Below are 26,471 nucleotides of genomic sequence, written 5' to 3'. Positions count from 1 at the left end.
CTGGTTCACCGCAAGGGTGTGTTCTTTCCCCCCTTCTCTATATTCTGTATATTAATGACTGTCGCTCTATGACTGAAAACCGATTCTTTGTGAAATTTGCTAATGATACGGTCATTGTCAGCTTATTGAACAATGAGGAAACTTCACATGGTTCGGTCATTGATCACTTTGTTACATGGTGTCAGGATGCTTTTCTTGAACTGAATGCCTGTAAGACCAAGGATATGTGTATTGATTTTAGGCGCAATGCCATTAACACTGAAAAAACTAGGATACATGGTCAGGAAATAGAGGTTGTTAAAAAGTACTTAGGATCCATTATTGATGATGAGCTGTGTTTTGACTCAAACACCAGTGTGCTTTGTAAGAAAGGCCAGCAACGTCTGTATTGCTTGAGGAAGCTGGCAAAGTTTAATGTGGATAAGACTTTGCTTACCCTCTTTTACAGGTCCTTTGTTGAGTCAGTTGTTACCTTTAATTTGCTGGTATGGGTCTATCAGTGTAGCAGCAGCATCACAGGTTCTAAGCAAAAAGGTCTGGAGGAACATACCACAAGCAGATGTTAAGAAGGGTTGAATCTATCCTGGTAGATAATTCTCATCTATTACTGGCTGAATTTCAGATGTTGCAACTGGGATTACGCCTCAAACTCCCAAAAGTCAGAACAAATAGATACAAATACTCTATTGTGCCTGCAGCCATTCTGCTTTTCAACTCTATAAAGAACCATAGATAACTTAGGGATTTAAATATGTATTGATTGTTTATTGTTTTTATTATTTTTAACCATGTTTGTATGTAGGCATTCTTTGTATTGGTTTGTGTGTGCATGAAATTGTGTGTGATTGTGTTTTGCTATCTGCTTGCACAGCAAATTGCCCCATTGGGGACAAATAAAGAACTTTGAACTTAAAGACAATTATAATGTTTTGTTTCAGGTGCACTTTACCCAGATGGTACGTCTGGTCATAATAAGAGTGATGATGCAGTGTCTACAAATATGAGACACACATACACCTGGAGAGTCACATCAGAATATTCTCCTACTGAAGCAGATGGTAGCTGCCTCACTTGGATTTACCATTCACATGGTGATGCACCAAAAGATATTGCATCAGGTCTTATAGGAGCTCTCCTCACTTGCAAAAAAGGTAATGCCAAGAAACCACAAATAAACAATTCATGCATAAAACCTGTTTTTCTTTTTAACTAAAGGGGTCATGACACTTGAACTTTTGACATATAACAGGTCTTGCTATCATTAATACATTCTGCAAGTTTCATAGCTTAAAACGCCCTCTCTTTCAATGGCTAATTAAGCATTAAACCACCATTCTCTGGAACAAGTGAATTTGAAATGGCTGGATTAGTGACGTAAATAGATGCCTCAGAGAAAGATACAACATGTCATTGTATTGTTGGCTCCGCCCACTGCCCTATTGTCAGAGGAGCGACACAAATGGGACTCCACTTGGATATTATTGTCTAAAGGAGTAGTTAAATTGTAATAACAGTAAGATCATAATGTCAGACAAATATTGTTGTTGCTGGCTGTGGAAAATGATAATTTTTGCAAGAGAAATTGGTTGTTTATCTTTTAAAAGATGTAAGTTCATATCAGTGCTGATCTATATGCCAACTGTTTTGAACTAAACAAGAATCCAAACTAGTAGTAACATATCGTCGCTGCCTGATAAAACTCACGTATGTCCAAAACGGTTACTTTTCAGAAAGTGAAAAAAACACTGTATATCAAAAGCAGTTGAATGTAGCGTTGTCATACTTGGTACGGCATATTTACATGTAACCATATTCTTGCCAGTGTAATGATATAATCCACATTTGACCAAAATTGAGTTTAAATGGACATGCGTGCATATTTTACAGTAACTGTGATCGATACGCGTTCTTCCGATCATTAATTAGAATGGCCAAGTTGCGTTTCGTATTGACAGATGAATACACTCAGTTCATTAAATAGCCTACGTCTTAGTTAAATACGCTTACTTTATTTAATATTAATTATACATTTATTAAATGTCTCTTGCAAACTATGAAGGGACAATGAATCAATACACTGACATGGTAATGCTACACAGCAGGGGCGTCAGTTTGTGTTGAAAAGTGGTAAGGACAAAAGATCAGATAAAAACATTACTGCAGGACAGGAAAAATATTGAATAACGGCGCATCAAAAATGGGCATAGCGTAGGCTAGTCAACAACAAAAAAAATACTCAGCATAAAACCCTCAACAATATCGACTGCAAACATGTAACAGTCCCTACAACACCAGCTCAACCGAACAGTGCCAAAGCACCATACCGTAGAAAATGAAGTAGTTTATTTTAATCCAAATATGTGCATCATGAGTTTACCATTATAATCCAACTATGCAGTATGTGTATCAGGAGTTTAAGAACCATCTGTGTGTATCTAAGAACCAGCTGTGTGTATTCATGTTTCATGTCAAAGGGCACAAAGGGTTTAGTATAGTGAATAGCCAAGGGTCAAATAGGTCATGGAAAGGAGACACTGGTCTGAGGAATGTCATGTGGTTCTTCATATTACAAATCCTATATTGTTTTAAACATGAGGGGAGGGAACAAAAACCTATATATTTACCAAGTCATGGCTCAGAGGGTCAGATTGATTTTGGAGGATCCTCCCTGGACCACACTCTGGTTCTGGGGGGATTCACCAGGGCGTGCTCGGCTTTTTATTTTGTCCGAAAAATAAAAGTCTATCTCTTGAAATCAAAACCTACGACTGAAGATTGTTTCATGGGAGGAAAAAGAAAACCACAACAAAAACAGCAGCGCTTTTAGTCAATGATTACAAGGAATTTCATTACATATGTACAAGAAAACACACCATAAGCATACAACGCAACATATGTGACACTAGACCACAAAACCAGTCTTAAGCATCGCTTGATTTTTCAGAACATTTTAACCAAATGCTTTCAAAAAGTGGTGGGGACATCCCCAGCGTAAATAACACCAATGCTAGACAGATACTTTGTTTGCACAGTCCTACCGTAATTAAGTCACTCCTAGATGTTCGTCTGCCGTCCGGGGGAAACGTTTACCTCGACGAAGGAATGTCATTGTCATGTTTATTCGGCTATATCCAGTGCTGAGCTTCGATGAAACTTTACGAGACCGGCGAGATGCTTCACAGGCGGAAGATATGCGGCGTGATTGACAGCTTTGACACCAAACGGGTACGTGAAAATCAGATGACATGATTTCACAAGTTTTCATTGGCCATTTAGGTATGTGACGCATACTGTATACGGAAATAAACCTGGACATTCAATCTGTCGAAAAATCACAAAATCTGCAAAATGAACACACGTGATTTTCATCGGACAGGGACGATATTTTACTCTTTCATCTTTTGAATTTCATTGCCCAAGATGGAAGCTGCTGATATTTGATCAAACTATATGGAGCCAGCAACCATATCACCCTGTAGCCCAAGACAGCTTGCCCACTGAAGCTAAGCAGGGCTGAGCCTGGTCAGTACTTGGATGGGAGACCACCTGGGAAAACCAGGTTGCTGCTGGTAGTGGTGTTAGTGAGACCAGCAGGGGGTGCTCACCTTGTGGTCTGTGTGGGTCCTAACGCCCCAGTGTAGTGATGGGGACACTATACTATCCAAAAGCACCGTCCTTTGGATGAGACGTTAAACCGAGGTCCTGACTCTCTGTGGTCATTAAAAATCCCAGGATGTCCTTCAAAAAAGAGTAGGGGTTCCCCCAGCATCCTGGTCAAACTTGCCCATTGGCCTACTAATCATCCCGCATACTAATTGGCTATATCACTCTGTCTCCTCTCCACTAATAAGCTGGTGTGTGGTGGGCGTTTTGGCGCAATATGGCTGCCGTCGCATCATCCAGGTGGATGCTGCACATGGGTGGTGGTTGAGGAGATTCATATAAATGTAACTAATTATTATTATTATTATGTACTCAAGAGCATATGTGTTAGAAACACGCTGGTATTGTATTGACTATTTGTGCTTAAAGTTGATGGCAATAAGTGCATTATTTAGAGTGCAATTTTCATTTTAAAAGAGTAAAAAGGAGCAGCGTGGAAGTCAAGGCTGTAGATGAAACACGTAACCGAGTTTAATTTATTAGGGCATTCCTCTAGTGAAATGGATTTAATTAGGGGCTCTGACAAGTGAACAGACATATGTGATAAATTACAGAAAAAGTGAGTGGGTCAAATATCGTTTGGTCTTAAAATGTGAACATATAATGGTTTCGACGTCCATGACACACACACACACGCACGCACACATTCTGGTTTCCATGTTTTGTGGGGACATTCCATAGGCGTAATGCATTTTATACTGTACAAACTGTATATTCTATTCCCCTAACCTACCCCATTCCCTAACTCCAACCATCACAGAAACCCTTCTACTTCTTCACATTTTCAATATGCATCTTTCTGTTTGACTTATAAGCTTGTTTCCTCATAGGGACATCTAAATGTCCCCACAAGGTCACAAAAACACTGGTATTCCTATCTTTGTGGGGACAATTGGTCCCCACAACGTGATAATTACCAGGTACACACACACACACACACACACACACACACACACACACACACACACACACACACACACACACACACACACACACACAGAGAGAGAGAGAGAGAGAAAACTCGTTTACTCAATAGCTATTTGTTTTTTCAGTATATCTTCTTCACCTTCTGTCTCTTAGGCATTTTGGACTCTACTAGCTATAAGCGCTTAGATGTGGATGAAGACTTCATTCTGATGTTCAGTGTTGTGGATGAGAATTTGAGCTGGTACTTGAAAGAGAATGTAGAAAGATTCTGCTCTGACCCAGATAAAACTAAAGAAATCATACATGATGGGGATGAGGATTTTAGAGAGTCCAACCTTATGCACTGTAAGTCTCAGGATGTTTTACTTCACTTCAGAAATACCTAAAGTTGCCTCAAAACTAAAATTCCATGCAAATGTTTTGTTCAGTAAATTCAATTTTCATGCATTAAATTATTGACAGAATTATTGTTTAAAGTCTAATATTTTAAATGTATTTATATAATGTACAGTTTCCCTTTTATAAAGTAGTAAAACTGACATATGCTTTTTACTTACCACAACATGTTCTTATCTTTCTATTAGCAATAAACGGATATGTTTATGGTAATTTGCCCGCACCAAAAGTGTTTGTGGATAAGCCTGTGTCTTGGCATCTCTTCGGCATTGGCAATGAGGTGGACATTCATTCTGCCTACTTCCATGGCCACACCCTCCTAGATCGTGGGCACCGCACAGATGTCCTCAGTCTGTTTCCTGCCACTTTTGTCACTGCAACAATGATTCCAAGGACAGAAGGAAAATGGATGTTAAATTGCCAAGTTAACAATCATTTACAAGGTACAAACTGTGTTAACTGTATATAATAAACAGGTACTATATGTTGATTTACGGCTTTTGATTGCTTGAGAGTTCATTTTTCTGAGGCCCAATCAGCTACCCTAATAAAACAGTGATCACTTTTCCACAGTGCTTAGATGTTGACTTCATCCTGTCTAGGGCTATGCCGATACATCGTGTTCCCCATTAAAAAGACCTGCTTGAAATCGATAGTGAATCGCAAGGCTCCGATTCTGTGTTTCATGCACAGCTTGTGCGTGTACTACGGCTTTGTAATCAGTAGGAAATCCTTATCTAAAATCACTATGAGTTTGAAAAAAGCAACATTCGCCAAACACAATAATTCAAAATATTTTTATTATAATGAAAATACCTGAAACAATCTGAAGAACAGCGATATAAATATTCCTTTAGACATTTCCTGGAATAGTGTTTGGTATGCTACTTCTTCTGTGGCACAAATGGCGTTTCTGCACGAGAGCGCCCTCTGGCTTTTGGATGTGGCGGCATTTCACCGTAATTCATTCAAATTCATTCATTGAGAAAACGCGCATTTGCACGATTAATCAGCACAGCCCTAATCCTGTCTAAAGACAGCACTACTACTTTGGCCTCTTTGAAAAAGGTTAAGGAGCTGTTTTTGTTATGAGTTTGACCTAGACTCTTTCAGGGATGTTTAAAAGCACTGCACCCTTTGCTCTGGTGCTCTGGTATTCCCAATTTGGAGTACATGACAGTTGAGGCTGTCAGATCAACTTTATTCTGTTTAAGTGAATACACCAATGGCATAGCAGTCTCCAAACAGAAAGGTTTTCATGGGATTGTCAACACAATTGCCCTGGTGTTTTAATCCCTTTTTATGCCTTTAGCACCACATTACAGTGAAGCCCACTGTACAAGAGGTATAATTTCACATAAATAGGACATCAATAGGATCATTGTTCTGCTTTAGGCAGATTAATAATCTAGACATATCATTGCTTGCTTCACTGGCAGTTGAAGTTGAACATTGCGTCAGTAATGTTGCCTGACTGTACGCTGTTCCCTATGATGTCATGTATTAACAGAACAGGCAGTCTAATGCACTCTATTTCTTTATGTTTTATGGTCTTTTTTTGGATCAGCGGGAATGCAGGGTTTCTATGAAGTCGTGGCTTCTGGATCTACAGACTCTCCGGCAAAAACCCCTGGCACTGAGAGACATTTCTACATTGCTGCTGAGGAGGAGTATTGGGACTACGCTCCTTCAGGCAGGAACTACATGAATAATACATCACTTACTGATCCAGACAGGTAAAGACTTTGGATACTTGTTTTGTACAAACATTGCTTAAAGGCGGGGTGCAAAATGTTTGAAAAAAGCTTTGAAAAAGGGAGTTAGGTGACTACCAAAACACACTTGTAGCCAATCAGCAGTAAGGGCCGTGTCTACAAACGGACATCCTTGCCAGGTTGCGTATGTGTGGGGTGGGTCTACCAAAAGAAGGTCCAGATTCTATTGGGGTAGGGGCGTGTTTGTTTAGGCAATTTCAAATGTCAACATTGGCTTTCAAACATTGTGCACTCCGCCTAGAGCCACTAATTTGACCCCCAAAAAGTTTATATATGATTTATATGATTGTTGTTGGGGTCTGCCACAATACTGTTGTTTGATTTAAAGAGACCCTTCCACATAAAAACGTTTTTACTTGTATTGTTTGATATGTGTTAGGTCCATATGTGTTGTGTTGTGAATGTGAAAATTAACTTCCACCTCCTCTGTCAGCTCTAGCCACTGAAAAGAAATAAGTGGAGAAATCAGGTCAGTTAGAAAAGCTGATCAGTGTGACGTGGAATTGATCGAGGTCATTACTATTCATGAGCTCTCCAACTTGAGACCGTGCCCACATAATACGTGTAATTCAGTGAGTTTTCATAACAAGTTACAGCAAGGATGGCTAAACGTCAACCGTACCGTATTCGAGCCATTGTTTTTGTCGAGAGACATCATTCCTATTAAACGAGGGAATCATAACAGTTGCTACATGTTTGGATGTTCAGAAGAACGCTGGATTTGAAAAGAGATTGCGATTAAAAAGCAATGCTCCTCCATCAATATTGGATCCGGACAGAATGGCGCAGCTTATGTGAGTAAAACATTTTAGTCCTATGTGTCACTGTGGCGGCCGGTGACTTCTCTTCCGAGGGACGCGAATTTATGCTGCACAAACGTTGAAAGGGTTTATGATAAAAGACACGCGTGTGTGTGAGTAAAACACTTAAGTACTATGTGTCACTATCAGTTGCGGCCGAAACTTCTCTTCAGAGGAACGCAATTCACGCAAATTCATGATGCACACGCGTCGAATGTGATAAAAGACATGTGTGTGTTTGTGCGTTCGTTACACGCGCGTCAAAAGGTTTTATGTAAAAGACACGTGTGTGTGTGTTTGTGCGTGCGCCCGCTGCTACACGTTCATCGAAAGGGTTTACGAAAAAAGACACGTGTGTGTGCACGTGTGTGTGTTTGTGTGTGTGGGTTTACGATAAAAGACACGCATGTGTGTGTCAAATAGGTTTATGATAAAATATGTGTGTGTAAAAAAAGACACTGTGTCTTAAGACACTCACTTAACATTAAACTGATTAAACATAAGATTAAATAAGTATTGAAAGTTAGTTTGACTACGAAAAACTGTTATCCAATCATAGCAGTGGGCGTTTACTTCCAAGTCGTCAATGCAGCCCGCCCATTAAAACGGATCATTTCTCTAACCAGCTTCAAAATCAGGGTACAAAAAGGCCTATTACTTGCTTTTGATGTTTTTGGATGTAAAAACCATGCATACGTCATGAGTAGTAGACCTCAGACAACAGTATAAAACAATAAAAACGACAGAGGAAGGGCACATTTAAAAAACACATTATTTCACGCGGTCTGACACAGCAGTGTCATTCTCATTCAACACATTGTGAGTTATTTGAACAAACATAATAAACATATTAAACTAAATATTATTACATCGGTTCTTACACACTAACGTTAGGTAGAGACATGAACTTATGAAATTATTTGCTTACTTTTTAGTAAGTATTTGTTTTTCATTTAAAACATAACAAAACTACGCGCAAACTCATTACAAACTATTATAAACATTAACTAAGCAGATTATGTCGTATATATTCTGTAATGTAATCGCAAATTTTGTAATAATATATAGTAGCAGAATAAATAAATCAGCATATTTTTATCAGCATAATATTAGTTGTTTTTAAACAATTATTGTTTTTATTGTTTACTGGCAGTTTCTATGAAAGGTTTTACTGTCATGGTGGATACCGTGTTCTGTGTTTGTATGTGTGCTGATTGTTCTCACCTGGGGCCCGTTTCAGAAAGGTGGCTAAGTGAAAACTCTGAGTTTGTTAACCCTGAAATAAGGGAAACTCTGAGTTTTCCGTTTCAAAAAGGAAACAGGGGCCCGTTTCAATAAGGAGGTTCAACCAACTCTGAGTTTAAACTTGAACTCTGAGTTGACTTACTCTGAGATAGGAAACTCTGAGTTTTCGGTTAGAGAACAGCTGATCTGAATTAGTTAAATCAACTCTGAGTAGGTTGACTCTGAGTTAAGCGCGTGCCCAGCCACAATGAAAAGCCATCATCAATGGAGCTCAGATATTACGATTTACCATGGCAACAGCACGTAAAAAAGAGGTCTTAATCATTTAAAACTGAAAGTGTTACTGCAAGTGTACAGCAACTACGAGCATATATTTTAAAGAAAAGAGTTGTTGTTGGAAATTGCTACTCTAGTAAATGCGTACATTTAATTTTTCATCACAGTTAAAATATCCAAAGTAAATAAACTGAGGACTGTACGTTATTATATTCATTTACATGCAGATGCAATCCCATGGACAAAAAGATGACAGCAGCTCAGCTAAAAATGAAATTAAGCATAATACTTTGTCATATAAGGCTACGAACTTTACAAATGTTTGTCGTGAATAAAACAGAAATTCGCCAAACCGGGATTCGAACTCCGATCGCCGACAATACGTCTGCCCTAACCACTGCACACAGCACTACCCACTAGACCAGCAGTAATGATGAGTGTATTCATAAGAAATGTAAAGGCAACTGTTTAGATGTAAGAGCACCACACAGACTGATATTAGTCATATAAGGATATTTATATATCTAAAATGACTGCAAAAAATAATAATTTCGCTCACATAAACGTAAGTGGATATGACAAAAAAACACTTGGGGTCTCAAAATCCTCTCACGACATAAATCTAACTTTCTACAAATTAATGCAACATCATCATCTGCAGGATTTTCTATAAAAGTACATTACATTTTAGTCACTAAGACGATCTATGCACCTAAGTATATCATATTAATTAGCTTTACAATTTAGCTTTTCAATTTACTGTTTTAATTTTTTAGTTGAAAGTTTAGTGTAATATATAAAAATATAAAGTAGTAAGTTAAAATGGTTTGCACTGGGAATTTAATTATAACTTAAAGACAGCTAAAAACATATTTTACAGTGTACATAACACTAGCGTAGCCAGGATTCACAATGTGGGTGGGCCCAGAGAAAATCAGGTGGGCCTTAACCAAAAAGGCATCTATTATCAAAATATACAAACACACAACTACACCAGTTTCAATATATCACCGTTTAATAAGAACAAAAGCCTGTATGGGCCCTATTTTAACAATCTAAGCGCAATGTGCAATAAACCAATAAGAGTCTCATCTCCTTTACAAGCCAGTTGCGCTTGCGCCATCCCGATTCCATATTTTGGCAGAATTTGTAAACTAAAAAACTGAGCAGAGGAAGAAGACCACCAGTTTAAGATTGATATTAAAAAATTGCGTTGTTTTTATTTGTAATGAAATTGTTATTCTTTGGTATTAAAACCTTTAAAAGTCGTTTTCTTTCAGTCATGATCATTCAAGTAAAAATAGCAGGCTTTTAATTGCTGTAAATGTATTGATAGCCCAGATGATCCGTGTTATCTCAAAGAATAGTTTACAAATATGCAAGAAAAGCTTTAGGCCTACTTTAAAAATACTTTAAATAGTAGCTTAATTTGTTGGTATTTGAAAAGTTTCGTTGCAAAAGAAATCTCGTTTTTTGGTTGTGCATTCCAATTAATATCAATTCAACTGCGGTTGGTTTGTTTTTATTTAAACCTTCATAACTTAAAAAATACAGCTAAGTAGCACTATAAAACAAAATAATAACATGATAACATAATAATAATTTGATAAAAATGTTAAAAACGTAGTTCTCTCGTTTTGCAACGAAATTCTTCATTTCATTCCACCTTTAAAAGTCGTTTTCTTTCAGTCATGGAAGTAAAAATAGCAGGCTTTTAATTATTGTAAATGTATGGATAGCCTACATGATCAGTAATCTCAAAGAATAATTTACAAATATGCAAGAAAAGGTTTGTACTTTAAACAAAATAATTTATACAATAAATAATTTATAAACGCAATTTCAGCACTAGAACAGCGCTGTGGGTGTTTTGAAATGTAAGCATAACATAAAAACGGTTCTCATCTCATCATATCCACAGGTACAAAGTCATCATATATAATAAATCTTTGGGGTAGAATTAAAACAATTCTAAATAAATGCAATATTTGCATTAGTTTAAAGCAAAACATTTAATTACTTACCAGGCTACAGGTGCAGCAGCTTTTTACGCCTTCTAACGTCTCATAATCGGTCCTCATTTATGTCCAGTCCAAGACACTCAATAATAATCTTTTTAAACATTTTAACATTTTAATCCTTTGATTTTTCATATTTTAAACGTTTGTGTGCTGCTGCGCATCCATGTGATAAGCAAATGCACGTTGCCGTTTATAGGCGCAAATGCGCGTTGCCGTTTATAGGCGCGTATGCGCTCATTAAATAACAAAAGCAATATTTCTCCATTGGCAAGTTTTAGTTGGTCAGTGGCGTAGGCTAGTCTATTTTATTTGCCTCAAAATAGCAAAGCACCAACAATGCGCTTGAACACATCTCGTTTTCAGACCAGAAGGCTCATGGGCGCAAATGTTATCTGCAAAGACTTTTCTTTTTTTAGCTGCTGAACCAACATCTCAGGTTCAGAAACCTCAAAGGTAATGTTAAAGGGTGCACCATCAAGCTGTAATAAAGTCTTCTCACCGAAGGTCTTCGTGACCTTCATTCTAAGACAATGAATCAGCGCAGCTTTCATTATTCCTTACGTGTCAGCCTTTAAACCGAGTGTTAATTTCTATGATGTGGGGTGTAGGAGGGGCCAGGAGGCTGTTCGAAATGTGCTATTTATTGCACTACTATTTACAAAATTAACTTATTCCTTATTATAATAACAAACAAGAGTTTAAAAAAAGATTTATTTTATAGGTCAAGTATAGTGATAAATGCAACATAATTTACTCTTTAGGATAACTAATAGGCTTTACTGGATAGGCAGGTGGGTGGGCCTAGCTGACAGGTGGGTGGACCCAGGCCCACCCAGGCCCACCCATAGCTACGCGACTGGTACATAATAAAAATATGTGCAATGAATGAATGTACTAAAGCAACTAACAAGATTAAACACAGCTACTCCTTTAAAAAAGGGGAGGAGACCACAAGAAACTCAGAGTTTACAGGATAAAACCTGCTCCCGACCAGGTTAGGTTCACAGAGTAAGTTACCCCGGAAACAGGCTCTGAGTATAAGTTACCTTTCCTTCTGAAACAGGCTTGACTTACCCCGCTGTCTAAGGTTTAACCTACCTCCCTTTTTGAAACAGAAAACTCAGAGTTTCCCTCATTTCAGGGTTAACAAACTCAGAGTTTTCACTTAACCACCTTTCTGAAACGGGCCCCAGGTTTTATCCTGTAAACTCAGAGTTTCTGGCAGTCTCCTCCCTGTTTTTAAAGGAGTAGCTGTGTTTAATCTTGTTAGTTGCTTTAGTACATTCATTCATTGCGCACATTTTTATTACGTAGACTGTAAAATATGTTTTTAGCTGTCTTTAAGTTATAATCAAATTGTGCAAATCATTTTACCTTAGTGCTTTATATATTTTATAAATTACACTTGTCTAAGGGTGTTTTCACATATACACTGTTTAGGTCGGCCCAAATGACGTGTCGCTTGTACGTTGCGTTTGGGTCAGTGTGAACACAACAGCCGCACTCGGGTGCGCACTAAACGGCCGCTCCGAGACCGCTCTAAACAGGTGGTCTCGGAGCGGCTGTCCCCGAACTCTGGTGCGACCCACCTGTGGTGTGAACACTGCCGGACCTCGGGCCGAACCAAATACAGGAAGTTCTCCACATGTTTGAGCCACTGGGCTTCAGTTGTGACGTGAGCCGGGTGTTATATTGTGGGTTAACAACAAACAAGCCAATCCTGGTCCGTTGCAGAGATTCTCTGTCTCCTTTACGTTTGAGCTGATGATTGTATAAATGCATTGCTGTCCTCCTCACACAAATAGTGACATTACAGACTTTTTTAACAAACGGCTTCATGAGAAAGGCTTTAATAGAACAGCTGCACAATTTCGCATTAAAGCAAAGAAACTTCGCAAAGACGTGCATTGTTTATCTCCACATCTTGATAGCTGCGCTCTCTCTGTCAGGCTGGTTGTCGTGGAAACGTGGGGGTGGTTATGAGACGGTAAGAGCTATCAGAGACCAATGACAGCGCTGACTGTTGTCACGTGGTGTACGGTGCGGCATTTCGAGTGCAGTAAAAAAAATAATATGTGAACACGGACCGCACTAACTGAAAAATGATACAATGTATTTTGGTGCGCTCCGAGGCCGCACCACGGTGCGCACCAACATTCAATTCAATTCAATTTTATTTATATAGTGCTTTTCACAATACTCAATTGTTTCAAAGCAGCTTTACATTAATAGAAGCAGTAAAAGCACAGAAAAACGACAGATAGCATAACATAATACACAATAGCATAAGCAGTCATATGTGCTGCGGCTATGACGCGACATTATGAGCGAGCATATTACTAATGTAACGTCTAAAAGAAGAAGCTAAGTTAAGCCCAAGCAGGCTACCTCCCCGGGGTAAAAAACCCCCTAGGAGAAAAAAAACAAAAACCCCGGGTTGTTTAGCCGAGGAAATAAAAATAAAAGTCCTAGGAGGGAAAAACCCTTGGGAGATATACATGTATATACACACATATAAACGGATAAGGAGATTAAGCGGATATTAAGCGGGTCCTGCCGGTGGTCGTTGGTCAGGCATCAGCTGGGCATCACATTGAAGGACGACCAGTAGATCAGAGGTGTGCCGACTTTCACATCTACCGGAACTGGGTCTGTTTGTCCCATTGTCCTCAGGGTCAATGGGACCCAGGGACGAGACAGGGAGAGAAAAACAAAATCATATTAGCGTAGGGGCCGTTCACATGTAACATATGTGAAAACAAGTGGCTAGCTAAAATTTTAAGTGCTTTTATAGATGATGCTGCATTAATTTCTAGGAATTTCCATTTATGTTGCAAGAGGATTTTGAGACCCATCCATTTGCATGTGTGTTAGCCAGTGTTGTAGTCGAGTCACCAACTGTCGAGTCCGAGTCGAGTCTCGAGTCCCAGTGTTCGAGTCCGAGTCCAAGTCCGAGTCACCAAAGAAGAGTCCGAGTCGAGTCCAAGTCGAGTCACCATTACCAGAGTTCGAGTCCGAGTCGAGTCTCAAGTCCCCAGTGTTCGAGTCCGAGTCGAGTCTCAAGTCCTGTATTCGAGTCTGAGAGTGCCTACATGTCTCCACTTCGGGACCTTCAAAAAACTGATAAAATGTATTAAAAAGGTTCTACATTAAACAAAAATGACACCACTGTCACGATTCCAAAGGGAGTTTATTTACTGATTTGACATACACTTTGGAACACACTTTGTAACTTTACGAAGCCATCAAAAGCATGTGTGTACTTCCATTGTTGTAAACTTGTGATTGAGAACTAGCGTAGAAAATTTACAAATTTAATTTGTAATCATGCTGCATTTTGTTTTTTGAGGAAATAAGAACAAACAACTGAGTTGGCATTGAAGTCTATTAAGAAAACATCCTGAAATGATTTTCTTAAAAAAACAATTTATTTTCCATAGTAGGAGTCATTTTTTGGACCCAACATCAAATAGGAAAATTCAACTGCAGTAGCCACCGTTCAACCTGAAGAGGGCAGCACTCAGACGTTTTTACACCATATATTGTAGTATTGAAACACTTTATATCCAAACGTACATCAAAATCAATGAACAGCACTAATAAACCATCATTCTTACAGATCAGTAACTAAATAAACTTGGATTAGGGTTTAGTTACTCTTTTTAAGTTATCAACAGACAAAAAATGCTGTAATCTGAACCAGACATACATTAACCCTAGCTTCTTCTGTTTGTTATATATGCATTAGTCAGTAATATTTTAAAAAAAAGCTAACGTTAGGCAATGGAAAGCATTTTACTTACTTTTCTGGGTGCATCCGTGACAGGTGTCTGTTAAAGTTTGAGGTTGTCCCAGTCTTTTACCTACACACACAACATTTAGCGCTGCTCTTTCCAGCATTACTCTTTCCAGAAGCAAAATTTGCGTAGGCGAACTTCACGATCCGGGGCACGTCTTTCTGCATTTTACAAATGTGAACATTTAACCCGCGAATCATGCATCATGCATTGCACGAGCGTAAAAGTGAGTGACGTCAGTGAGTGTGTTGTCAAGCAAAGAGAGCGAGAGGTAGCAGTGTCTGTGAAGGGAGATCGCGACCGGTCTTGGGCACGAAACAGGAGGAAAAGTGTAACACCTTATATAATTTTTTATAACATATTTAGTCAAAAACAAAGTGATGAATGCTCAAGTCCGATTGTATATATCCTCGAGTCCGAGTCCAAGTACGAGTCATCAATCCGCGAGTCCAAGTCGAGTCACAAGTCCAGAGAATGGATTCTCGAGTCGGACTCGAGTCCAAAGAATAGTGACTCGAGTCGGACTCGAGTCCGAGTCCAGGACTCGAGTACTCCATCACTGGTGTTAGCTGATTTTTTTATTTTTTTTTGCAGTCATTTTAGAAATATAAATATCCTTACATGACTTATATCAGCTTTTGTGGTGCTCTTACATCTAAAAAGTTACCTTGACATTTCTTATGAACACATCATCATTATCATTATCGCTGGTCTAGTGGTTAGTGCTGTGCGCAGTGTTAATGTTGGTGATCCGAGTTCGAATCCAAATCCCGGCTCGGTGAATTTCTGTTTTATTCATGTCAAACATTTGTAAAGTTCGTAGCCTTATATGCCAAAGTATTTTGCCTAATTTCATTTTTAGCTGAGCTGCTGTCATCTTCTTTTTGTCCACTGTATTGCATCTGCATGAAAATGAATATAATAACGTACAATCCTCAGTTTATTTACTTCTGATATTTTAACCGTGATGAAAAATTAACGCATTTACTAGAGTCGCAATTTCCAACAACAACTTTTTTCTTTAAAATATATGCTCGAAGTTGCTGTACACTTGCAGTAACACTTTCAGTTTTAGTAGTAAAAAGGATAAAGACCTCTTTGTCACATGCTGTTGCCATGGTAAATCATAATATCTGAGCTCCATTGATGATGGCTTTTCATTGTGGCTGTGCACGTGCTTAACTCAGAGTCAACTTACTCAGAGTCGATTGAACTAACTCAGATCAGCTGTTCCCTTTCAGTCGGTCACTACGACGTCACGTCGTGACCGACGAATTGGGAACTCGCTTAGAGAGACCAATCTGCTTTGAGTACTACTAAAACGCCAATGAACTTGGCATTGAGATATTTGCATAATGCTGGTGCCGCCCCACCAGGTGCCTATATAAGCAGCAGGTGCAAATATGGAAATTAGCTTTTTCGCTTCGAAAGCCAGCATTATCTCCTACTGAGAAGCTACTTGCTCTTCTGGGAACGGTTGCTGAGTTGATTGACAAGCAGTACTAACACAGCGGACGCTCGCAGTATTCCACTGCTCTGCATCTTTTTTGTTTTGAGTTTAGTGTGTGCGTTGCCTCTCCCTGTGCGCATTATCAGCTGAGCACCTAAAGAGTGATTTCCCTAAAAGAGTGATACGTGAGAGCTCTGTGTCTTTTTAAAAACAGCCACTCTCTCGTATATTCGGAGATTAGCGTCCTTTTCAGGATAGCTTTTCATCCGTGCGATCTTGGATGTGAGAAGTATAAGGGCTCCAGTGACAGTCACGAGCACTGTCTTCGTGCTTGGTCATCGAGCACTCCGGGGCTGCATTCGTAGAGAGTTTTTGCTCTCTCTGTGAGAGCATAACCCTCTTGGATTGGGGAGACGACTGTCGTTTCTACGGGAACGATGTCCGCGCCTTTGCAGTGCTGACCCCGCCATGGTGCGGTTGTCAAGCGCTCACAGGACGCTCTTCGCATCACTATGCTGAGTAGGACGGAGGATGCGTCCTCCACCTACCGGCCTTCTTCTGGTCCCATCACTTCTGCAGCATCAGAGGGGTGCCCAATTTTCCCTCCGAGGCGGAGTCGTCCCGGAGATAGTGGCCGTGCCCGCTCGAGCAGCGGAAACGGTAGAGTTGAAGGGGTTAACCCCCGTCCGCCCAAACCGTCCCGCCTGCATGATTGGTACTTCGGAGCTGCTCGGGCCTCTCGGTCCTCTCCTCCTATGCCTTTCTTTCCCAACGGCACGAAGAGCTGACGTGATTTGCGGCCGTCTGCGGCTGTTCAGCTTTCACCCCTCACCTCCATCACCAACAGAGCCACTAAGGGCGGGGACCCCTTCGGTGGAGCGGGGGTTTGCGATGCAGCTGCGTCCGGCCACCGCTGCCTCCTGGAGGGACCACCCAAACCTTCCCTCCCGTCTTTGTAGACAGTTGTCCGGTTACGGGCGCTGCCCATCTGGCATGCGGAGAGGCGGCTTCAGCCCTGCACGCAATAACATTGCTGCAGGTTCACCAAGCGAAGGCTTTAGAGATTTACGAGGGAGGCCGCGACCTTCAGTCGTGCGATGTCCACCACAGTGGTTCAAGATCGCCACCTTTGGCTGTGTCTGGCTGACATGACGGACGCAGACAAGAACAACTTCCTCAGAACAACACTGAGACACAGACCAGGCTACATGCCCAAAGTTCCCACCACTCCCTTCAGAGATCAGGTGGTGAGCTTGCAAGCGCTGCCCCCGGAGGAGCCATGGCTTTGTTGTGCCCCGTATGCGCACTGCGACTCTACGTGGATCGCACGCAAACCCTCAGGACCTCAGACCAGCTCTTTGTCTGTTATGGTGGTCAGCAGAAAGGGAAAGCTGTCACTAAGCAGAGGATGTCTCATTGGATAGTTGATACTATCGCCCTGGCTTATAATCTGCAGGGTATTCCTTGCCCCTTTAATTTGAGAGCGCACTCCACACGGTGTGTTGCCTCATCTTGGGCTCAAGCTCGTGGTTCCTCGCTAACAGACATCTGCAGAGCTGCTGGTTGGGCGACACCTAATACATTCATTAGATTTTACAGTGTTTGTATCGAGCCTGTATCCTCTCGTGTTCTTTCCTCTCCAGGGAGGGCACGGAGAGCAGACTCGCAAGTCAGCTTGCAGCCTCCGACTGATGCTCCATAGCAGTGTCAGTATGGAAGGCCTTCAGAACAAAAATGCGTAATGGTTTGAATTGTTCTTCCTCCGCTACCTTGGCCGCCCATGTTGCGGAGCATTGGCTGTCAGCCTTTCACTAGCTGTATCCTCGCGAACCTACGTGTCTGGCTCGGGCCCCACATTGCGTCCCACCGGGTTCCTTTGTGAGTATTTTTCCGTGGGGTTAATCCTACCAGCCCATGTTTCCCTTAGCAGAGCACTGCTTTGCTTGCACAGCCACGGCTGTCCTTTATCAACTAATATATTTTTTCGTCCACCATTAGCCCTTAAGAGGGGCTGTGGCTTCCGCAGCGTTCCTATCCCACTCAGATAGGGCGCTTCCCAGTCGCTGGCACTTCTGTGGGTTTAAAGGAACATCTAGTGCCCGGCCTTCTGCCTTAATCCTATTTCTCCATATCCTTAAGTGGAATCGGAGGGCTTTTTGCAGACACTGGAAGAGGTCAGCCCCTAGTGGCGTTTTGGTAGGGATTTCCAATTTGTCGGTCACGACGTGACGTCGTAGTGACCGACTGAAAGGGAACGCCTCGGTTACGGATGTTTTTACAGAATAAAACTATAAAATAACTTTTTCTGTTGTTTCCTTCATATTTTGGTTCCCAGAATGCTTTGCATGAGGCTGTTATTTTATAGTTTTATTCTGTAAATAATAAGACTTGTTATTGTTTAATGTTCATTTAACTTTGAACAAACTGTTGCCAGTAAATAACATACATTTAAATCTACAGTAAGTTAATGACAAACAGCTGACAGTAATACTGTCATTTCTACAGAATTTTTTTACAGTGTAGTGTTAGGTGTTGATAGATAAACAGAGTTTTATGAATGGTTTCAGGGTGAGGATCAGTTGAAGAGAAGCCTGAGGTATAAGCACATTATACTGTAAGTCTGAAGCCAACTTGAAATTGAGTTGTCAATTATTGTCTGCTGGACACTAACAATATTCTCTGGGATCACAGGCAAAATAAGTTGTAAGTCATTACAACAAAATTTCAAGGGCATACCATCACATAATTATATTATGTTCCTTCAGACATGCAGACACCATAAATATGTTTTTTACATTTCAAGAAAAATGTAATAACTAAAGATACAAATACTGTAGATCTTTAAAATAATGTGCATTTTTATGCACACCAAGCATAAAAAATTCAATGACTGTACTTGATTTGTGTGTGTTGTATATTTAAATTAAATCTCATTTCTGTATGACAGACAGTCTGAATGAAAAAAAAAAAAAAAAATATATATATATATATATATATATATATATATATATATATATATATATATATCATCAATAAATTGCAATTATATGGATTTAGATATATCTTAAATTTAGATACAAATTTTACTGCTGTGGCTATTATCCTTATATTGGGGTATAAGATTATCATTTATATTCAACATTTGATAGGCCTATAACATACCATATTATGAAACACATGTCTATATTGTATAAATTTTTATTGTAACAGAATTTATCGAATTTAATATTTAAGTTGATTTTCTTTAATTGTTAGATTAATAGTAGTTAAAAAGTCAAATAAAATGTCAAAGGGTCAGCTGTAATATCACTGCATTCACAGTTCAGTGTTAGTGGAAGTCTAGTTAAGCAACAACTGTGGCTTAACCTGACAGTTAGGCTGCCCCGGACCAGGCTAGTTTCCAAGCATAAGTTTCCATAGTAACCGGGGTTGAACTAGTTCAAGTTTGTTTTATGAAACAAAATCCACAACAAAATAAGCCTGGCCTATTCTGTAATCTAGTTTTATGAAATAGCCCTCAGGTGTAGGTCTCACTGGCTCATCAAGGCCATCAAAGTTTACATCATTTAAAACACTCATTTTGAGGAATGAATGAACATAAACAAACCTCTGTTCATAGCGCCACCATTGGATTACGTAGAACGCTCACCGAATTGTGATTGGTTGAGAGGATAAATTGTGTTTAGGTTAAAAATAGGCTCTGGCGCTTAACGCGTTTTGGAAAAGAACGGCATCTTGTACCTACATTTTAACAAGGAAATGTAGTGTTTTGGCATGAAACGCTTATGGAGCAGTGAAAAGTTCAGTTCACAGATTTGTTTACACTGTAAGGTTTTGTAGCTATAGTAAGCTCTTCTCCATTTTGGCAGAGACTACCGTAAAATACTTTAATATTATAAAACGGGAAGTTCTGGTTCTTCATTCTGATTGGTTGAAACACGTTCTAAGCCGTGATAAAATACCCCAGTAAATCCACGGTTCAGACCGCATTACATAAGTATCACTGCGCCACTGTTGCTGCGTACTGATTTATGAAAATAAACACCACAGTCTTTAATCATATTTTTAATTTGTATACAATTAATTATGCCGATATCCAGATACATGTCAATAAATATTGTTGAGTCATCTCATCAATAAAGAGAAAACGCTTCCTGATGAGTTTCTACCTCAAATTCATATTTCCGCTATCCACTGGGTGGCAATCTTACCCAACTTAAACACTGACGCATTCACTCAACACTAAAAACAGCATGTTTTTATCAGGCTCTGAATCTGATCTCTTACTAAATGTATTCACATAAATGGAATTATCTCTGCTTTTAGCTAAAAAATTTGAGAGGTGATAAGAGAACAAATGAAGGTAGGATGTAACTTTTTTTTGTTGACGTTGTTTGAAAGCGGATGGTCTGTTCCTTCATTTGATATTTTATGTTTATTTAAAGAAGATAATTTTTCTGCAAGGCATTAAACTAAAACTAGGTGGCAACTTAAAAAAAAACGCTGACGGTGAAAGAGTTAAGCATGCTTCCAAGCATATTTGATCATGACTTCAACAGTTGCACGATGTCACCAAAAAAGGTCTCGGAGTCAATAGCAAGTTCACAATGTTTATTTAGAAAATGGGTAGATAGTGCAGAGCAAAAGTCAATGTTCAGAGAGACCACACACGACGATCACCCTCGACTCCCTCTGGATGTAATCACTACTGCCGGTATGAAGCACACACGACAGTAGGAGAGAGTGAGCCGGTACTACAGACAAATAGTCCAGTTTTGATCTTGAAGAGAGAGAGACACCCACGCTCACAGCCGATGACAACCAGCGCAATCACCACATGCAACAGACGGCATAAATCACGTTCGACTGAAGGTGGGTGAAAGGCGGAGATGGAAAATGTTAAATCCGATATGAGCATAGACTGGAGATAAATCCACTGCGGATGCAGATGTAGCCGATGCAACCCGGAATAGCTGGTGTACCGCCTAATAACGAAGCGAACCAGCAGCTCAGAGAAACAAACAGAGTTCACGTTAATATAATCCACAATGTTCAAAACCAGGAGATATCCACTCACTGGTGAAGGTGATAGCCGATGAAACCCGGAAGCAGCTGGTGTACCGCCTAATAACGAAGCGAACCAGCTGTACCGGGAAACAGTCAGAGTTCAATAGAGTTCATAATCCACAGGCGAGTAAACTCCGGACGAAGACGAGCCTCCGGATGCCGAAACCCAAACCTGGGGTAAACTAGAGACAAAGCACAGAAATATCCGACAGGACAAGGCAAGGCAGCAAGACTGTGACCAAACCAGTGAGCGCGCAACGAGAGACAGGACGGCGTGCAATATAAAGGGAAATGTAAACAAGACACCACCGGTGAACAATTACCGAAACAAGCGGGCGGGGCTAGTGAACACATGAGGAACCGTCACACCAGGTAAATAAACAAAGACAAACCCCACACACAACCATCGATTACCCAGAAGTCATGACAGTAGCCTCCCCCCCAAGACCGGCACCAGACTGACTAGGAGACTCACCCTGTCACCGACGGAGGTCCTTGATCAGACCAGGATCCAGTATATCACGAGCCGGAACCCAGCACCTCTCATCCAGACCGTATCCTTCCCAATCCACTAGATACTGAAAACCTCTGCCCCTGCGGCGAGAATCTAGTAACCTCTTAACTGTATAGACAGGGGCACCATCCACTAGACAAGGGGCGGGGGGTTAAGGGCAGAGACGGGAGGATTATTGCGAACAAATATTACAGGTTTAACCTACATGAAACATGAAAAACAGGGTGAAACCGACCAAGAGAAAGGGGTAACTTAAGCTTTACCGTCACCGGATTAATGACCTTAGAAATACTGTATGGCCCAATGAATCGCGGAGCCAGCTTACGAGAAGGCTCACGGAGAGACAGATCCTTGGTAGAAAGCCATACCTTTTGACCACAAACGTAACAGGGTGGAGGTCGCCGATGATGGTCAGCCGCAGCTTTGGTTCGTCTGGAATTAGATAATAAAAGAGTTTTAGCTCTCCTCCAAGTGCGTCTGCACCTGCGCACGAAAGCTAACGCAGACGGAACCGCTGCCTTGGGCTCCTGTGATGGAAAAAGGGGGGGTTAATAACCGATGGATAGTTCAAACGGGGGCATATTAGTAGACGCAACGGGAAGAGAATTTTGAGAATAATCAACCCACGGAAGCTGCTCGCACCAGGAATTCGGATATTGTGACGACAGACAGCGAAGATCCTGATTAGCCCATTCACATTGCCCATTGGTCTGCGGGTGATAACCAGAAGACAAGCTGGCCGTGGCACCAATCTGTCTACAAAACTCCTGCCAAAAACGAGAGACGAACTGAGGACCCTATCTGACACTACGTCAGTCGGAATACCGTGTAACCGAAAGAAGTGATTGATCAAAACCTGAGCCATCTCTTTGGCAGAAGGAAGTTTGAGTAAGGGAATAAAATGAACCGTTTTAGAAAAGCGATCCACCATAGTCAGAATAACAGTGTTACCATTAGATGCCGGTAAGCCGGTGACAAAATCAAGGGCTGTATGAGACCAGGGGCGGGAGGGCACGGGCAAAGATTTAAGCAGACCAACGGGAGGTAAATTAGATGCTTTATTACGAGCACAGACTGAACAGGCTAATACAAACTGTCTGACGTCTGCGGTCATAGAAAACCACCAAAAACGTTAACGGACGGCAGCCAACGTTCTCCGAATTCCTGGATGGCCGACAAATTTGGATTTGTGACCCCACCGGATGACATCGGAACGTAAACGCTCAGGAACCCATAGACAACCCGCTGAACACCCCTCCGGAACTTCCCCCTCCCGGCTGGCCTCTCTCACCCGCTGTTCGATTCCCCACACGAGGGCACTGACCACTCTCCCCTCCGGGAGAATGGTCTCGGTCCGCTCCGACTTCTAGAAGAGACGGGAGAGAGCGTCAGGTTTCGTATTCTTCGAGCCAGGCTCTCTTCACGAGAGGGTGAAGTTAAAAAGATCAAAGAAAAGTGCCCAACGAGCCTGCCTAGATGTTAGTCTTCTGGCCGAACGGGTATACTCTAGATTCTTATGATCCGTCCACACCAGAAAGGGTTCCGAGGTTCCCTCCAACCAGTGACGCCACTCACCCAATGCGAGTCTAACCGCCAACAGCTCCTGATTACCTATGTCGTAATTTCGCTCTGCTGGGTTTAACCGGTGAGAGAAAAAAGTGCACGGGTGCACTTTCCCATCAACAGATGATCGCTGTGATAAAACGGCGCCTACTCCGACATCAGATGCATCCACTTCCACTATAAATTGTTTAGCCGGATCGGGAATAGAGAGGACAGGCGCAGAGATGAACCGGGACTTTAAATCATCAAAGGCCTCCTGTGCCTCCCTATTCCAACGGAAACACACATTAGGTGAAGTGAGAGCGGTAAGAGGTTTAGCGATCTGACCAAAGTTTCTGATGAAACGCTGATAAAAATTGGCGAATCCCAGAAATCGCTGAAGCTCCTTACGAGTGTCGGGTACTGGCCAATCGGCAACCGTCTTAACTTTAGCGGGATCGGGACAAATCTCTCCCTCGGCAATAACAAAACCCAGAAACGAAACCGACTCCTTGTGGAACTCGCACTTCTCCGCCTTAACAAAAAGCTGATTCTCTAGAAGCCGTTGCAAAACCATGTGAACGTGCTGAGTGTGTATCTGCATGGAGGGAGAAAAGATGAGAATATCATCGAGATACACAAAGACAAATCTGTTAATCATGTCACCCAGCACTTCATTGACCATGGTCTGAAAGACAGCCGGAGCGTTACAAAGCCCGAAAGGTAAAACGGAATATTCCCAGTGTCCCGAAGGTGTATTAAAGGCTGTCTTCCACTCATCGCCCTCTTTAATACATACCAAGTGATAAGCGTTACGCAGATCTAACTTGGTGAATACGCGCGCTCCCAGTAGCAACTCGAATGCTGATGACATTAAAGGCAAGGGGTACTTATTCTTAACAGTAATGTCATTCAGCCCTCGATAATCAATGCACGGACGAAGAGACCCATCTTTCTTTTTAACAAAGAAAAATCAAGCACCGGCTGGAGACGAGGAGCGGCGAATGAGACCGGCTTTTAAAGCTTCACTAATGTACTTGTCCACAGCCTCTCTCTCAGGTTTAGATAAAAAAATACGACCCTTAGGCGGAGAAGTGTTAGGAAGGAGTTTGATCTCACAATCATACGTTCCAATTGCAACTAATGGCAAGCGTCTTAAACTTGATAGCATAGTCAGTAACAGAGGCATTACGCTGCCGTAATCTCACCAGTTCAGCCGCAGCCATGTCTCCCTTGAGTGAACAGTCAAATAGGCTCAACATTTCCTCCTCAAGAGCCTCAAACGAAGTCGTAAATGGAGTCTTGGCCCCCCATGCAGCCATTTCCCACTCTCTCGCTCTCCCGGTGAGTAACGTCAGGACATATGCCACCTTGGAAGTAGATGATGCAAAGCGACGAGGCTGTAGAGCAAAGACGAGAGAGCACTGCTGCAGAAAGGCCCGGCAGGTGTTGGGATCGCCGTCAAAGGTAGGAGGTGTGGCTGTGTGTGGCTCCTGCTCCGTCGAAGCGGCTCCTCCAGAGGTATAAGAGGAAATTTCACCGAGTGGGGCAACTCTGTCCAACCGCTTGCTTAGTTCAGTTAGTTGTTCAGACAGAAGGTTGAAATGTCTGGCCGCTGCATTCAGCAAAGATGAATGCTGTTTGATGACCGCCCCCTGCTGTGAAGGGCGCTCTGCACAAGACCCAAACCCTCCAAACTCGCTGACTCCATAGGTGGCGCGCTCATTCTGTCACCAAAAAAGGTCTCGGAGTCAATAGCAAGTTCACAATGTTTATTTAGAAAATGGGTAGATAGTGCAAAGCAAAAGTCAATGTTCAGAGAGACCACACACGATGATCACCCTCGATTCACTCTGGATGTAATCACTACTGCCGGTATGAAGAATACACGACAGTAGGAGAGAGTGAGCCGGTACTACAGACAAATAGTCCAGTTTTGATCTTGAAGAGAGAGAGAACCCACGCTCACAGCCGATGACAACCAGCGTAATCACCACACGCAACAGACGGCATAAATCACGTTCGACTGAAGGTGGGTGAAAGGCGGAGATGGAAGATGTTAAATCCGATATGAGCATAGGCTGGAGATAAATCCACTGCGGATGCAGATGTAGCCGATGCAACCCGGAAGTAGCTGGTGTACCGCCTAATAACGAAGCGAACCAGCAGCTCAGAGAAACAAACAGGGTTCATGTTAATATAATCCACAATGTTCAAAACCAGGAGATATCCACTCACGGGTGAAGGTGATAGCCGCTGAAACCCGGAAGCAGCTGGTGTACCGCCTAATAACGAAGCGCACCAGCTGTACCGGGAAACAGTCAGAGTTCAATAGAGGTCATAATCCACAGGCAAGTAAACTCCGGACGAAGACGAGCCTCCGGATGCTGAAACCCAAACCTGGGGTAAACTAGAGAGAAAGCACAGAAATATCCGAGAGGACAAGGCAAGGCAGCAAGACTGTGACCGAGCCAGTGAGCACGCAACGAGAGACAGGACCGTGTGAAATATGAAGGGAAATGTAAACGAGACACCACCGGTGAACAATTACCGAAACAAGCGGGCGGGGCTAGTGAACACATGAGGAACCGTCACCACAGGTAAATAAACAAACACAAACCCCACACACAACCATCGATCACCCAGAAGTCATGACACACGATATAAATGTTAAGGTATAAATTAGATGAATGTTGGTTTATAAAATAAACACCACAGTCTTTAATCATATTTTCATTGTGTCTTTGCTGCATCTGTGTTGGTTGGGAACTGCGCTCAGTTTCACTCACACTTGATTCTGAGGAACTACTTTGTTTGGCGGAAGAGTAGTATTTGTACTAATATAATTACAGTTTATTTGTGTTTTATTTTATAAAATCCTGCTAACTTTATGCATATGAAGTAACCGTTTTATGAAAGCAAGAACCCCCGCGAAGCAGTGGGGTTACAGTGCATTTTATAACAGCTAAGGAGGTTTCGCGTCGTGCCTAACAATGCC

General features: G+C 41.5%; 1 protein-coding gene across 1 annotated transcript in view; it reads left to right on the top strand.

Moving 5' to 3' along the window:
- The window catches only part of hephl1a (hephaestin-like 1a), a 77,736-nt gene that overhangs the window by 22,790 nt on the left and 28,475 nt on the right, over positions 1-26,471 (top strand). The window contains exons 3-6 of the mRNA XM_055195567.2: positions 939-1,151; positions 4,744-4,935; positions 5,175-5,429; positions 6,554-6,722. Coding sequence (XP_055051542.2) covers positions 939-1,151; positions 4,744-4,935; positions 5,175-5,429; positions 6,554-6,722 — 829 coding nt within the window. The remainder of the gene's footprint in view (positions 1-938; positions 1,152-4,743; positions 4,936-5,174; positions 5,430-6,553; positions 6,723-26,471) is intronic.

Source organism: Misgurnus anguillicaudatus, chromosome 24 (genome assembly GCF_027580225.2).
Source record: "Misgurnus anguillicaudatus chromosome 24, ASM2758022v2, whole genome shotgun sequence".
NCBI lineage: Eukaryota > Metazoa > Chordata > Actinopteri > Cypriniformes > Cobitidae > Misgurnus > Misgurnus anguillicaudatus.
The sequence above is the reverse complement of the archived record's forward strand: the minus strand, read 5'-3'. Positions and strand labels throughout refer to the sequence as shown.